The 16,500-nt window shown below is 35.1% G+C and overlaps 1 protein-coding gene across 2 annotated transcripts in view; it reads left to right on the forward strand.

The window, feature by feature from the left end:
- Nucleotides 1-838: 838 nt before the first annotated feature.
- Nucleotides 839-16,500, forward strand: part of YTHDC2 (YTH N6-methyladenosine RNA binding protein C2) — a 73,771-nt gene continuing 58,109 nt past the window's right edge. For both annotated transcript variants that reach the window (XM_058538649.1, XM_058538656.1), the window contains exons 1-5: nt 839-1,225; nt 2,429-2,519; nt 9,380-9,576; nt 11,157-11,356; nt 16,028-16,194. In XM_058538649.1, the coding sequence (XP_058394632.1) occupies nt 1,033-1,225; nt 2,429-2,519; nt 9,380-9,576; nt 11,157-11,356; nt 16,028-16,194 (848 nt within the window). In that variant the 5' untranslated portion in view covers nt 839-1,032. The remainder of the gene's footprint in view (nt 1,226-2,428; nt 2,520-9,379; nt 9,577-11,156; nt 11,357-16,027; nt 16,195-16,500) is intronic.

Below are 16,500 nucleotides of genomic sequence, written 5' to 3' on the forward strand. Positions count from 1 at the left end.
GGGTCATGGTAAGGAATTGAGGGTTTTTTTGTCATTGCAATGGGGAGCTACTGGAGTGCTTATGTAGAGGTGTTATCATACTTGGCTTATATTTTTAAAAAGATCACTCTGATTGCTCTTTGGAGAATGGATCATAGGAAGACCAGAGCAGAAGCAGTTAGGGTGGCTGGGATTTAGTTTATGTTAGTAGACTTGTATACAAGCAAATGGAAATTCTTATCATCTTTCTTGACCTCCCAAACTAAAGGGTTCCACCTTCCTATTCCATCATCTCATATAGCACTATCATTTAATCATTTATTTGTTTATTGTCTGTCACTCCCATCGAGGGTTGCCAGATAAAATACAGACGCTGTTAAATTTGCATTTCGGGTAATGAATATTTTTTAACTATATGTGTTCCTAAATACTGCACGGGAATTGCGTAATACTGAAAAACTATTAGTTATCTGAAGTTAAACCGGGCATTCTGTAGTTTTGTTTGCTAAATCTGGCAATTCTACCCCCACTAGAATGTAAACTCCAGGAGGGCAGGAACGATTTGTCTGGTTCCCCAACGCATATCTAGGGAGCAGCATAGTGCCTGCCAGGCACACAGTAGGAGCCCACACATGCTTACTGAATGAATTAATGAACGATTTAACAAAGTAATGAGTGACTGAAAGAAAGGATGAACGAGAGCCCCTCGGTGCGGGGTGTGGGGGAAGACGGAGAGGATCAGACCGGCGGGGAACTTTAGATTGGTGTGCAGCGGCCAAGGCAGACGGCGGCCGACGCGCTGAGGTCACGGGCACCGGCGGCCCTGGTGACGTCATTACGCCCGCGCTCTCGGCCTCGCCCGGGCTTAAGTGGCACCGGCGCCTCCCTGGGTCTTGTGGTGATTGGGGGCTTTGGGGTGACCCCGGCCCAGCGCAGGCCGCCTGTGGAGCCGTCCGGTCCCAGCAGTGGCCCCCGAGCCTCCCTGTCTCTGTCACTGGCCGTCAGCCAGCAGGCCTGGCCGCCCCCCAGCGGGGAGAACATCTCCTCAGGGCCATGTCGAGGCCGAGCAGCGTTTCCCCGCGGCCGCCGGCTCCTGGCGGTGGCGGGGGTGGCGGGGGCGGCCTCTCTCAGTGTGGCCCTGGGGGCGGCGGCCGCGCCAAGGGGCTGAAGGACATTCGTATAGACGAGGAGGTGAAGATCGCAGTCAATATCGCTCTGGAGCGCTTCCGATACGGGGACCAGAGAGGTGAGGTTCCCGACAGGGACCCCGCCGGCTGCCCCACCTCTCCCTAACCCGGCGCCCGGTGTGAAGGGGCTGCGCCAGCGGAGGGAGGGAAGACCCGGGCAGAGGCGGGCCGGGGGCCTGGGCCGCGGTGGTTACCCTCGGCGGGAGCTGAAGAACCGCACGGCGTCCTGCGCATCGGCAGCGTTGTGGGGCACTTGCCTGGCATCAGAAGGTGGAAAAGTCAGGTTGCCCCCTTGCACGAGACGTTTCTTCCCCCGAGGGAGAGGCCTATCTACGGCAGCTTTGGGCGGCTAAGCCACAGTTTTTAGATATTAGTAAGCCCCTACCTTTTTTCTTCTTTCTTTTTTTAAAGGAGGTTGTGGTAGCCTTAACGTTTGCGCCACAGAGGTGGAAGAGCGGAAGGAAATCAGACAAATAAATGCACTGGCAATCTGTAGTGCTTTGATTAATTCCTAGAAGCATCACGTTAGACACTTAAAATGAAACTTGTTTTGGTATAGGAGACTCCTTCCACACCTCTTAAGGTTAGAAAGCTACTTGTCTTGGGTCACATGATACGGAACCAGCAGCCGACCTGTGGTAATCGGTACAGTAGAATGATGCTCATTCCGATTTGCTGGCCTAGATAGGGGGTCCCTTACTCTGGAAGTTCACAGTCCAAAACAGGGAATGACCTGGACAGAGTGATTCTGGACTTAACGTTAAACAAAGGTAAAGCTTCGGCGATATAGAACAAATCCAGTCTGAGATAGTGATGAATTATCACTAATGAGATAGAATATGAATTTTATACAGTTTTGAAGGCAAAGACAGTGGAGTTTGATGTTGAGCATTCCTAATACTTGAGCATCCTCATCATGGAAGGAAATAAACACTCTGTTAATTAAGCAAGTAAGGACTAAGTTAAAATAGTAAAATATCATCAACCATTGTACCAGTTCAAGATTCCAGCACAAATAAGAGGAGTAATCTTTGGTGAACATTAGAGTCCTTTATCACGTTTAGGCTTAATTTTTATTCATATCATAACTGGTAGACATTCAGTAGTTACTGAATTAATATCTACTTTTCACATAAAATATAATACGTTTGATTATACGCTATATGGCTTTTTTCATGTTTTATTTCTATATATGTGTATTGAAGCACCTTTGAAGAAAATTGCCTATCCTCAAATGGTACTTTGTGTTTTTTTCCGTGTAGAAATGGAATTTCCTTCTTCTTTGACCAGTACTGAAAGAGCCTTTATTCATCGATTGAGTCAGTCTCTTGGTTTGGTCTCTAAAAGTAAAGGGTAAGCTGATAGCTTTTTTTATTTAAAAAAAACTAGTTACCAAAAAAAGAGAAATGTTTCTGATTGCATTTACATAGTTATTACTGTTCTAGATTCACATCCTTAATTATATTGTGTGTAGATAAACTGATTCATGTCTATCAAACTCAGCTCTTTCCTATTTCTCCTATCCCCCTTTTTTTGTTTTCCCTAGGAGACAACAAAGAAATAAATTTTAAGATTTACTTAAAAGTAAGAAAAAAATAGCTTAAAAGTTGAAACTGATTGCTTGAGAAAAATATTTTCTTTTCTCATAGAAGCTAAATCTTTTTCTAAGAATGTATGGAATAAAGATAATAAGTACAATTATTTACAGAACTTATCTCTTTTAATGTTACTGTACCATAATGGTAAGCTTTAGAGTGCATGTTCATTGTTTTCTTTCCTACCAACTCAAGAATCTGATGATTAGAAATGATGAGGTAAAACAGAACAGGAGGAAACAGTATATATTTTTTGAAAGTTCACTGATCCGTACAGAGAAGAAGTGATTTGAGCCATTCCAGTTGAAGAACTCTGAAATTCTGTGGAGCTACTTCATTTTGGGAATAAGGATAGTGGGATTCAGATATAGCAGGGTTTCTCAATGTTGACATTTTGGACTGGATAATTCTTTATTGTGGAGGGCTGTTTTGTGCATTGTAGGATGTTTAGCAGCATACCTAGCCTTTACCCACTAGATGCCAGTAACACCTCCACCTCCAGTTGTGACAACCAAAAATGCCTCTAGACATTGCCAAAATGTTCCCTGGGAGCAAAATTGCTCCTGGTTGAGAACCACTGAGAGAGGGAAAAAAAATAAAATTTCAACTTACCACTTTTTAGGTTAAGAAGAGGGAAAACAAAACTTTATTAAGTAACTATATTAATAAATAAATAGTAGGAAGGTCCTAAGATGAAATTAGCTGATGTAGGGATGTCTTGCATATGAGTACCCACCACAGTGATTACATTACTGACTGAGACAGAGGCTTTAGCTTAGGTGAATGTGCATTTTGAACATCGTTAAGGCCAGTGCGGGGGAACAGTGGTTAGGTTCCTGAGCATGCCCAAATTATTGTCCTCTGCATAGATAAAATTCTGCACTTGAAAATAAAAGTAAAGTAGAGAGTCATAATTCTTTATCCAAAAACACCTGGACCAAATATGTTTTGAGATTCAGATTTTTCAGATTTTAGAAAGGTATTAGGGTATATTTGCAATATGTTATGTAACATTCTTAACAAGGTATAGGCATCACCTTTAATCACATTAATATTTCTGCTGGAAAGTGTATGAATATTCCCACTAAAATAAAAGACTAGAAATAGCCTCATGTCAATTTAATCAGGATTTGCTGCCAAATGAAGTTGTTGCAAACTTACAAAAATCTTTCAGTTTTCAGAGCTGTTTGGGTTTAAGAGGTTGCAGGTAAGAGGTTGTGGGCCTGCACTAGAAAACATCTGTTATAAATGCACGGTTCTGCAGCTACATCATTTCTGTGGTTAAATGGGTTTTGAATTCTGAGTGGTTAACTTAGAAATGACCATTGGAAATTACTCGTAGAGAAGCAGTCCATTAGAATAGACTGCCTCTACTTTTGTACAGTAGCATGATTGTTTAAGGGATGGTCCAGAATGGAGAAACTTCTGGGGAAGCGGAGAGCAAGAAAGAAGTTATCAGGTCAAACAAGAGAGGTAGGGAAACATTGAAGAGACAGAGAGAGGAAAAAGGAAAGAGATGCTGAGGGAAGCAAGGCAACCCTGTCTACTTATCCAGTCCGTAATACGTATACCTAGTGCTCTGCAAACTCGCTTATGAAATTTCCTAACTCTTTTCTTTCCCTTTTTATCTCTGAGCAAACTTAGTACAATAACTATCTAGTAGTCCTTGTGATTTTCAAATGCCTTTCCTTCTTTTCACATGTATAAAGAACTAAGTAATTTTAAATATACTTCTCAAATCCTTTCTTTTCATTTATTTGAGAATTTGTACCTGACTGATATTTCATGGGTTTTTCTTCACTCTTGAGTAAAGATTTTTTTTAACCTCCTAGCATTAACTTCATTAACTTATTAGCGAGTTAGTTTTTCTGTTTTATTTCTTTTCTGCCTGATATTATGGTTCCTTAATACATATTTGAGAGAAAACCTGGTGTGAAGAAAGGACAGGAAAACTGGGTTCTACTCCGTCTCTCGCTGCCTCATTCTCTGGCTTTGGTTGTGTCTTGTAACTTTAAAGCCCCGTTTTCTTAAATGTAAAATACGAAGGAGTTACTCTCTGTTTTAGTTAAGACTCTGTAGTTCATTTTGAGCTTCTTCCGAGGTTTCTAAAAATAGATTCTAGGCTTACTCTGTGATAATTTACAATATTTTTTCTGATCACTTTCTGCTTTTTGATCTCCTTCCTTTCAAAATAAAGCCATGTGTGTTGGATTTTGTTTTTCTTCTCTTCCTAAAGAGTTGAATTTACTTTGCAATTGATTATTTTTTATAATTGCTCATCTTTTGGTGAAGATATTCTTGGTGGAGTAACACCTGCATTTTGTGTTCTTTAGTATATCCTAATGTTTTCTTTGCAATTTTAGTCAAGTTTTCCCATACCAAAAATTTCACCTCCTTAGAATTTGTTTCCTTTTTTCCTCAACTGAGATCACTGTGTTTTGGTTTTAAGAGCACACTTTTCTGAGCCTTTGAGTTGCTTATGAACAAAACAAAATCTCTTTCCTATTCTTTTAGTCCATTTTAGACAAAATGAAATTTACAAAATGAGCTTTGTTAAAAGCTGTGGAAAGAAAAGATATAATGTGTATGAAAGTAGGTTTTCCAAGTTTCTTTCCTGTGATTGCTTACGTCACTGCTTAGTAAGTATTCAAGTGCTCTCCTCATCCTAATGAGGAATTTTGATCCTACAAGGAGGCCCCTGTTTTCAGATTTAGGTTACTGGCTCCCTTGCCTCTTGCCTTGGAAGAAAGGTCCCCCTTTCTTTCCTAGCTAAAATAGGAAAAATGGGTTAAAAGTGATGAACTCCCTTAGTGAATTTTTGGACATCTATTGAAAAGAAAAAGGCTATGGTGCCCAATAATAATAATAATAACAGCAGCTAACATTTATTAAGTGCTCTTGTGCAACAGGCATTGTGCTAGGTGCTTTAAATAGCTAATCATTTAATCCTCACAATAGTTGTATATAGTAGGTTCTCTTATTAACATCTGGTACCTGTATAACAGATAAAGCAATTCAAGCTTGTGGAGGTTAAGTAATTTTCCCAAGATCACACAGCTGGCAAGTGGCAGAGCGAAGATTTGAAGATAGTTAATGTTTAATTAATTTTTGATGTTCGCAGTGAGTTGAAAGCAATGTCCTGGGAACTTCCTTTTGCTGAGGAAGTTAAAACAGTTTAACTGTGAGCAGTTAAAACAGAAATATTAGATAGATCTTATCTCTAAAGTTGCTTCTAGTCATTAAGTCACAGAAAGAACAAATTTACCTCAAACATAGTGTTTATGACGTGAAAGCAGCTGTGTTTTGTGACCAAGTTAACTGGTTGGTTTATTAATTTCTAGGTAATCATAAAAAAAGTACAAATTAGTATGATGCAAACTGCAATAAATTTGCAATTTTATTTTACAGTATTGGGGAGAAAATGGTTTGGAGTTAGGTCTTTGCATCTATCTGCCTAACAGAAGTATAAATTAAGGAGATACTAAATTAAGCATTTAATAGGCATCAAACGAACGTGTATTATTCTTTTAGAGACATTAATTCTTTGGTGGCTGTGAGCTTTTTAAGTAGTCATTTCAGATTTTGGCTCTTAAGATGATCTTTTAAACTGTTTACAGATTTGGAAAGTGGAGAATAACAAGGCATATGGTTGTATTTGAGTTAAATATTCAGTACCATGCTGTGTAAATTGATAAATTGATTAATATTAAAATCACATCAAATTTGATTAGTTATATTATCATTTTTCTTTAAAAGGAAGAAGACACTGAAATGCCAGAACTTCATTATAGCATGTATTTATTACTTTTATCTTTTGAAAATGAGAAGTTATGATGTTCTTATCTGTAATTTTAGTACTTTTACTTTTATACTTAAAAATTGCATATGGGGCTTGCATTTTATTATTTAAAAAAATTCTTGTGGAGTTCATTTTTTTAGCATCTTTTCCATATGTGCAGCTAGTTTCTAGTTGATTTTGCTTTGTAAAGGAGACTCTTACTTTTTTCATCAAAGTATAGTGTCAGTTACCTTGGAATGAAAACATAATGAGGAGATCTCAATATGTTAGTTTACGTAGTAGGACAAATGTCTACTGTATTGGATGTTTCCATCCTCACAAGAATGAGGTGAATATTTTACTAAAATTTTCACTAATCTTTTTATTGTATATCAGTGTCACTGTGGTGCTGAATGTGGTAGGAACGAGCTCTAATAGCCACAAGTAGAATCTTTTACTAAAATGCAAAAACTATCAAGTTGATATTATCTTTCTGCCCTACTATCCATGTTCAAACTGAATTCAGTAAATTTTAAATGGTAATGGCTAAGTACTCACACCTGCTTCGTATGAATTATTTTTGTACATAAATGCTATATTATTATTAGGCAACGTATGTTAGGAAAGTTTCAATCTGACCCGTTACTTTAGTTGTGAGCTTATTGAGGAAAAAGTATATTTTACTCAACTTTGTAATCCCAGCTTCTAGCATAGTGCCTGGCATATAGTAGGTGCTCAATATATAATGAATGAATAAAAGAAAATTAGTTAAAGGTGAAATATAGCAAAACTTTACTGAGATGATTTTTAAGAAAATTAAAGCATCTTGGAGCTGATAGAAATAGTAGGGGTTTTTAATTTTTTTTTAATTGGGGTTTTTTTTTTTTTTTGGTTAGGAAGTTTAGCTCTGAGCTAATATCTGTTACCAATCCTCCTCTTTTTGCTGAGGAAGATTGGCCCTGAGCTAACATCTGTGCCCATCTTCCTCTATTTTGTATGTGGGACTCCTGCCATAGCATGCCTTGGTGAGTGGCGTGTAGGTCCGCGCCGGGATCTGAACCTGCGAACCCAGGGCTGCCGAAGTGGAGCACTCGAACTTAACCACTATGCCACCAGGCCAGCCCCAGGGGTTTTTAAATTAACTAGTATACGGTGTCAGAGAAGTAAAATGATTTATTTTTGATCATGTAGCTAGTTAGTTGAGATTATTACTAGCTGCGCACAAACTGCCTGACTCTTGCTCTAGTGCTCATTTCAGCATACTTCCTGCTCTCCATAGTTAAAATTTTATGAAGTAAATGGCACAGAAGGGGAATGAATGATTGAGTCTATGACAACTGTGCTGAAGTTTCAGGAATGTCCCTAGGGAAAGAACCTACTACAGAGACCATCTCTAGAATCCAGTAATTCTGATTTACCATGGAAATAACTAAAATTTCTAGATCAGGTTAAATTTAATTATTTCATCTTTGTAACCATCATTTAAGCATCACTAAGCACCTCTTCAGGAGTAGATGATAGCATAGAAAGCTTATAATTCATTTAAGCATTCTATAAGGAGTTTCCAGAAATTGAAAATTTTGGTGAATTGAAAGCCTCACTTAGTTGGCTAAAACTGTATAGGTTAATCCCCAGTTTTATATCATTCTTACCATGAAGATATCATTGAAAAATTTTAAATCTATTGAAAATTAGGAAAATTATACATGTAATTTTCATTATATTTGTGGCTATGTTGCTTATTTCTATAATGTGATAGTGACATTAACAAATGATAAAACATTTTTTGAAATATTTTGGGTAACTTATTTTTAAATATAAGAAATGATATTTGTTCCTGACTATAATTATAATAATAGCTTTCATTTTTTTAGTGCTTACTCTGTGACAGATAACTGCCTTCTACATGCATTCTTATTTAGTCATATGAATAGTCCTTTGAGGCAGATATTATCATCATCTTAGACTCAGAGATATTTTTGCTTATAGTCCCACAGTTAGTAAGTGGTAGAGCTGGGATTCAAACCCAGGTCGGTGTGCTTTCGGAGCCTGAGCTCTTTACCAGTTTGACCATATTGTGCTAGGTTATAGATATGTATTGTTAAATCATTCAAAACACATTTGAGGACTTCCTGTGTGTGTAACGTTGTACTTAGTACTCTTGGAGCTATAAAAGTCATAAAAGACATGGTCAGTCCTGGCCCAGTTGAAAAAACAAATATGTCAAATAATTTGAGAAGAGTTATAAATTATCGTTACTTGTAATTGAAGGCTAGAACCAGAAGCTTTGAAAAAAAATTTTTTTTTTCAATATGCATCTGAAAATACTTATCAGTAATGCTGGTTTATGCTTTTTTGGTCCAGTCACTAAACTTGGCTCTCTTAACAGGTTTTCATGGGAGTGTGACATTACCAGTATACTGTGGAAACCTTCAGTGGGATATGTTAGTCTGGACCGTAACTTTTTTATCGTTATTTTTAGATTCTGTTGTTCAGATTGGTTTTATCCCTCTATATAGTTTCCCAGCATGTATTAACTGGTGATGTTTCATCCACCATGCAGACTGCTAAGACAAACTTTAACACTTACGGGTAAGTAAGCCATTTTTACTAATTTAAAATTGGATGCAGCATTTTAAAATTTTAATTGAAAATGGTCTCATGGCTACGTTAGCACTAAACTCCTCTTTATTGAATTTTTTGGGATTTTCAGCATCTTCTCCAAAAGCATTTTGATTTTTTTCAATGTTTTGCTTAAGACGTGTTTTCTAAGTAGGCATACATCATATGTGAACAAGTTGACTATATATAGTAAATAAATGATTTTTATTAATATTCAGAAAGGGAGCAAATAGATACCTCACTGTGAAGAAGAAAGATGGATCAGAAACAGCTCATGCAATGATGACCTGTAATTTGACTCATAATACAAAACATGCTGTTAGGAGCCTAATTCAAAGATTTCCTGTCACCAATAAAGAGCGTACTGAACTTCTGCCTAAAACAGAAAGAGGAAATGTGTTTGCAGTTGAAGCTGGTATGTATTTTCTGGGGAACTTCATTGTTTATCCTATTATTTGATGACTGTTCTTTTTCCATTTTAAATTTATTTTTAAAAACTAAGATGAAATAACATTTCTCAATTTGAATAGTTTGTTAGAAATGATAGAGTTGTGAAAATTTTGGAGTGAAATGCAGTGTTAAGGTGTATCATAATGTTAGACAAGTTTTTTTTTTAAGTGTCATAGTAATAGCTACCATTTATTGAGGACTTATTGTATGCTAGGCAGTATACTAAACTCTTTATATAGGGCCTCAAAACAACCCTTGCAAGGTAAAAATTTCCCCCATTTCACAGGTGAAGAAATTGGGGCTCAGAGAAGTTAAATAATTTTTTCAAGGCCATTCAACCAGCTAGTAAACTGCAGAGCTAGGATTTGACTCCAAGGTCTGGACTTTCCTATATGCCATGTCACTGCCGTGACATGCTAATAAGTGAGATTTTAAATTGGAGTTTTAGCTGCTGGTAAGAGACAGGACAGAGTCTTCGGTGCAATAACTTTCTGAAAGGTAGATAAATAATATATTTAGGTTATAAATTGAAGTTGTAATTTCACTATTTGGAAAAATAACTTCCCTAGTGAGAAAATTATTTTATTACCCGAAGTGACAGAATTTGCATAATTTCCGTTGTCTGTTCGAGTAGGTATGCAGGATATCCATGGTCCTAGATATCAAGGAATTTAAGTTTTAAATACATGCGCATAAAACTATTTCGCATTGTGGGAAGAATATAAAACATATCATGCCTCTTTTTTTTTTTTTTTAATAATTTTATTTATTTATTTTTCCCCCAAAGCCCCAGTAGATAGTTGTATGGCATAGCTGCACATCCTTCTAGTTGCTGTATGTGGGATGCAGCCTCAGCATGGCCGGAGAAGCGGTGCGTCGGTGGGCGCCCGGGATCCGAACCCCGGCCGCCAGCAGCGGAGCGCGCGCACTTAACCGCTAACCCACGGGGCCGGCCCTCATGCCTCATTTTTAATTCCTGTCTGCTTAGTGAAATGTAGATGTTGGCTCAAATGCTCAGTGAAGAAATTTGTTAAGCATTAGGACCTTATATTTACACGTTATTCTATTTGATCACATAATCTTACATGTTTAAACATGTAGGGTATTTTTCTTTTTCATAACGTGTTTTCATATTGTCTGTAACAGATTTTGTAAGTATAATGCACATTGTTTCCTACTATAAAATTTTAATTTTCTGTGTCATTATTGATAGAAACAAGCGTGAAAATCATTTTGGGATATCAATGTTATGTTTTATTTTTAATGGTTATTGAATGATTGATTTTTGTTCATTTGTAAACATTATGCATCAGAAATACTTTTGAGAAATTTGCTTTCTAATTAATAGTGAAATATGTAACATGTTCTCTAAGAATATTAAGTATAGGAGTACAACAGTTAAGGTATTGCTTGCTGACTTGATGGAGACTGAGTAGAGAAGAAGCATTTGAATGAAATTACATTAAAAATTATTTATGTTTATTTTTAACACTTTTTAAAAAATGTTGATCATAAATTTTTTGTTCTTTTATTGATTTTTCAAAGAAAACCGGGAAATGAGCAAGACAAGTGGGCGACTCAATAATGGCATACCTCAGATTCCAGTGAAAAGAGGAGAATCCGAATTTGATTCTTTCAGGCAGTCTCTGCCAGTGTTTGAGAAACAAGAAGAAATTGTTAAAATAATTAAGGAAAATAAAGTTGTTTTGATTGTAGGAGAAACTGGGTCTGGAAAGACTACACAGGTTTGTTTCTTCTTTGAAGTTTATAGAAGAAAAAGTATTTTAGTCTATGTGACAATTTTATATCAAATTTATACTACGTGTATTTTAACAACAACAACAAAAACTTCTGGTTACTTTATTGGTTATTTCAGAAATAATTACTGGGAGTACATTTTCAGAATTTGTAGAATGGAAATGTTTTAAAATATTTATTTTTAAACTAGTATGTTGGGCCTTCATTTAAACAGAGGTGAGGATGTGATTTGGCATCATGGAAAGAACATGGCCTTTGGCCTTCAGTTCAAATTCCAATTTCCTCGTTTATCGGATGTGAAGATTTAGGCTAGTCTTGTAACATCTGTGAGCCAGAGTCCTCGTTTATAAAATGGAACTAATAATTGGCGCCATTCAAGGTGAATTTTAGAGATGTCTGTAAAGTGCCTACCATAGTGTTTTGTACATAGCAGCTAAATTAAAAGCAATGTTAATAACAACAAATGTTAATATAAAGTTAACTGTAGAATGCAATTAATATAACAGGTTTGACTTGGATGTTTAGAATCAAAGTACTTCATTATCATGAAGTTTCACTCATAGCGTGATAGATTGGAGGTAAGTGGCACAAGGCTATGACCTTTTCTTGTTTATGTCCTTTGACATGTTAGCATGTTAAAATAGTGAAATTGCTTTGCTTTTGATAGAGGTTCAGATAGAATAGTCAATATAATTTTACATTTTTTTCTTTTATGGTCAAATAAATTTGCTTTTGACAATTGCTTAAGATTTCCTATGGTTATATTGGTTGTTTTAATAAATATAGTCAGTAGGTAAGGCAAGGTGGGAGAGAGGTTGACTATAAACTTTACCAATTATTTACTTGTAGGACTTAACCATTTTCACAGAAGTGTAGCTCTTTATCCTTAAAACCTGAGCCTGTAAAACTAAATAATTAAAAACATGATGACACTTGTATCTGAAGACAATATGTAAGGCTTTTCTTTAGCATGAGTCCTTTTATGATTAAGTGAAATTCCGTGGAGTCACTCCAAAGAATCTGTCCAGATATCTTAGATTGTTATAATTGTTTTAGTATTAGAGTTACTTTTTCCAGTAGGTGTTAATTGTGACGGTTTTAATTATATTGAATAGACATTATGAAAGTTTTGATAAATATAATAAATATGTTTTTATTTAAATTATTTGAATGTCCTTGCTAATGATATTTGTATATTGGAATTATGTATGACTATTTTCACAATTATGTATATCATTTTACTAGATATGAAAAGCTACTTGAGAATTTAATTAAGAATTAAATATGCTCTTTGCTTTTCAAAAGAAACTATTAATCTAATGGGTTTAAACCTAACAAATAATTGTATCTTGTTTGAGGAGTTAGAGTAAAATTACTAATGTTTCTGTTCCATAAAATATAAATATAACAGAATTTAAAGTTAATATCATTAGCCAGTTTCATCTTGCCTTTAGTAGCATTAGGAAATTAAGTGACTTTTGAATTTTCATATTCATTATTCATGTTCATTATGTAAAATTCAAACATTATGGAAAATATTCATAGAAAGTGAAAGATTTCAAATTCTCTTGCCACCTTCCCTCCCTGGTCAGAAACTTGAAGTATATATTTCAGTGGTTTTTTTTTTTGAGTATCTTTGTTTTGTTTTTGTTCTCTTTACAGTATTGATATATATTGTTTTTTAAAACAAACTTGGGATAATATATATATTTTGCATCTTGCTTTTTTTCACTTAATAGATATTAGATACTTTTTCATGTCAGTACCTAGACATATACCTCACTTTTTGAACAACTGTGTAGTATTCCTGAACATTTTTGTAATAACAATGATAAAAATGACAGTTTACTGTGTGTGTGCTGGACTTTTATAAGTTATCTTGTTTAAACCTCTCAATAACCCCGAGAAATGTAGGCTTTTTGTTATCTCTTTTTACAGATGAGGAATAAAAGCTAAAACTTACAGATGTTAATCTATCCAAATTCACATGGCTAGGAAGTGGCAGAGCAGGAATCTTATTCTTGTATTGTACTTACTTTCTTATATTGTATCCTAATATTTCTTTACTAATTTGTGGGAGTCTTTTAATAGGATAAATTCCTAGAAGAGAAATGCTGGATCAAGAATGTGGCAGTTAAAATTTTAGTAGCTAGATTAACTGGTTATTGTCTATTAACTTGAAAAAGAGTTATTGTATTAAAATAGTATTGAAAGTATTGGAAGTTCCTGTTTTTCCAAAGCTTGGGCAACAATGGATATAATTTTTTTTTTTACCTTTAACAATCTGATAAGCAAAAAATAATGTTTTAATTTGCATTTCCTTGATTCTTAGAGAGTTGAATATCTTTTCATTTGCTTATTATCCATTTATATTCTGTGAATTGCTTATTTATATCTCATTTTTCTTTTTGCTTAATCATTTTGGATTTATTTATTTTTACTTTTTTGCTGAGGAAGATTCGCCCTGAGCTAACATCTGCTGCCAGTCTTCCTGTTTTTGTATGTGAGCCACCACCATAGCATGGCCACCGACACATGAGTGGTGTAGGTCCACGCCTGGAACTGAACCTGGCTGCCGAAGCAGAGTGCTCCAAACTTAACCACTAGGCCGCTGGGGTTGGCCCTGGATTGATTGATTGATTGATTGATTCATTCATTTGGTGAGGAAGACTGGCCCTGAGCAAATACCTCTGACCAATCTTCCTCTTTTTGCTTGAGGAGGAGTGGCACTGAGCTAACATCTGTGCCCATCTTTCCTCTATTTTATATGTGGGATGCCTTCACAGCATGGCTTGATGAGTGGTGTAGGTCTGTGCCTGGGATCTGAGCCTGTGAACCTTGGCCGCTGAAGTGGAGTGCCCCGAACTTACGCACTACGCCACAGGGCTGGCCCTGGATTTATTTTTAATAGTGCTCTATATATTATGGATACATGCCTGTTGTCTGTTAGCTATCTTAAAAATAATTTTCCCAATTTTTTGTTTCTTTTTAGCTTTGCTAATGGTGTCTTGCTTAGTAGTTTTACATTTTTGTTTAGTCAAATCTGTCAATCTTTAAATTTTAGGGCTTTGAGCTGTGATAAGAAAGTCATTTCCTACTCCAAGATTAAAAAATATTTTCCTATAAATATTTTGTTCTAATACTTTTGTATTTACAGTTTTAAAAATCCATCTGGAATTTATTTTGTTGTATCATATCAGGTGGAAATCTTATCTTTTTTCTCATGTTAATATCTGATTGTTCCAATATAATTTTTATTTAATTATCCTTTCTCCCCTGATTTAAGATATCACTTTTGATCCTATACTAAGTTTCTGTAGTACCTAGGTGTATTTCTGGAATTTTTGTTATGTATCTTTAATTATCTATTTCTGCACCAGGATCTCACTTTTTGCTTTTTGTAGTTTTATAGTATGTAGCATAATATTCCTCTTCATTATCTTCTCTTTTTAAATATTTCTTAGTTTGTGTGAATTTATGCTTCTGGATGAACTAGTCAAGTTTAAAAAAAATCCCAGAGCCTAAGACATGCATGAAAAGATGCTCTCTCTCACTCATAGTTAAAGAAATGAAATCAAAACAAAAATTATATTTTTCAACTATCAGATTGGCAGAAATTAAAAAATTGATGATATCCAATATTTGTGTAGGTGTTGGGAAAACAGCATCTTCTGCTTTGTAGGAGCATAAATTTTTTTGTAGGGCAAAAAATTTTCAAAATAGGTTTGATAATTTTTCCATCCAAATTAAATTTATATATTCTTTGACTCAACATATATATATCTTTGCAAAAGTGTGTGTAGATAGGTATTCATTGCAGCACTCTTTATAATAGCAAGCAATGACGTCAATAACAACAAGCCTAAAAAACCTGAAAATTACTTAATGTGTATTAAGCTTGTCCATAGAATGGAATATACAGTTATTAAAATGGGTTAGGTAGATCTGATATGTTAGGTGAAATCTGCAAATTATAAACATTAAATATAATAATCATTTTGTGTGAATAAAAACCTGTTTGTAGACACAAATATTCTAAATTGTGTAAACATTTTTTTTCCCTGGAAGTGTTCATAAGAACGTTAATAGTAGCTACTTTTTTGGATAAGACTATTGGTAGTGGTAGGGGTGGAAGGACTTTTACTTTTTATTTTAAATCTTTCTGACCTGTTTGAATGTAATTAAAGAAAAGTGTCTGCAATCCTGGTATTAGGCTATTTTTGTTTTCTTTATGCTTTTCACTGTTTAAAAAATCCCAATGGAACTTTGATTGTCATTTCATTGACTTTATGGAATAATTTGGGGAGAATTGGCATTTTTGCGATATTGATTATTCACATCCAGCAATATATCATATTTCTTTCTATATTCAAATTTTATGTTTTTTGGTAGCGTTTTATAGTCTTTGTGTAAGCCTTAACTATTTCTTTATGAATTTGTTTTTCAATAGTTTTAGTTTCTGTTTTCAACAAGATCTTTTAAAATTACATTTTCTAGCTGATTATTAGCAGTTACATGAAAGTTGTTGATTTTCTGATTATTATATATTTGGACATGTCACAGAATTTTTTTAGTTCTAAGTTTGGTTAGTTGATTGACTTGGATTTTCTGGGTATACAATCATGTTATATTATAGTACTTTAAAACTTTTGTTTCAGATTCCTCAGTTCCTTTTAGATGACTGCTTTAAAAATGGTATCCCCTGCCGTATATTTTGTACTCAACCAAGACGATTAGCAGCTATTGCTGTGGCTGAAAGAGTTGCTGCAGAGAGAAGAGAAAGAATTGGTCAAACAATTGGGTATCAGATCCGATTAGAAAGCAGGTAAAGATGATTCTCCTGTAGCCTTTTATCATTCTTAAAAAAGACTAGATGTTTATATTTCACTAAATATAGAGAATGTGTTAGTTGAGAAGTTAGATGATCATTTTGCTTCAAGTAAATCTATAACAGGACATTGAGGTCATGTCTAAACTTAGTGAGGTTTTGAATAAATAAATAGTTTGAGAAAGAGTCTGGGCCATAGATATAAATCCCATTTCATAGTGTCATGATCAAGTACAAATTATTTCACCTCATTGAGCCTGTTTCTTCATCTATTAAATGGGGCTAATAAAAGCATCTAGAGAG

This window comes from Diceros bicornis, chromosome 1 (genome assembly GCF_020826845.1).
Source record: "Diceros bicornis minor isolate mBicDic1 chromosome 1, mDicBic1.mat.cur, whole genome shotgun sequence".
Taxonomy (NCBI): Eukaryota; Metazoa; Chordata; class Mammalia; order Perissodactyla; family Rhinocerotidae; genus Diceros; species Diceros bicornis.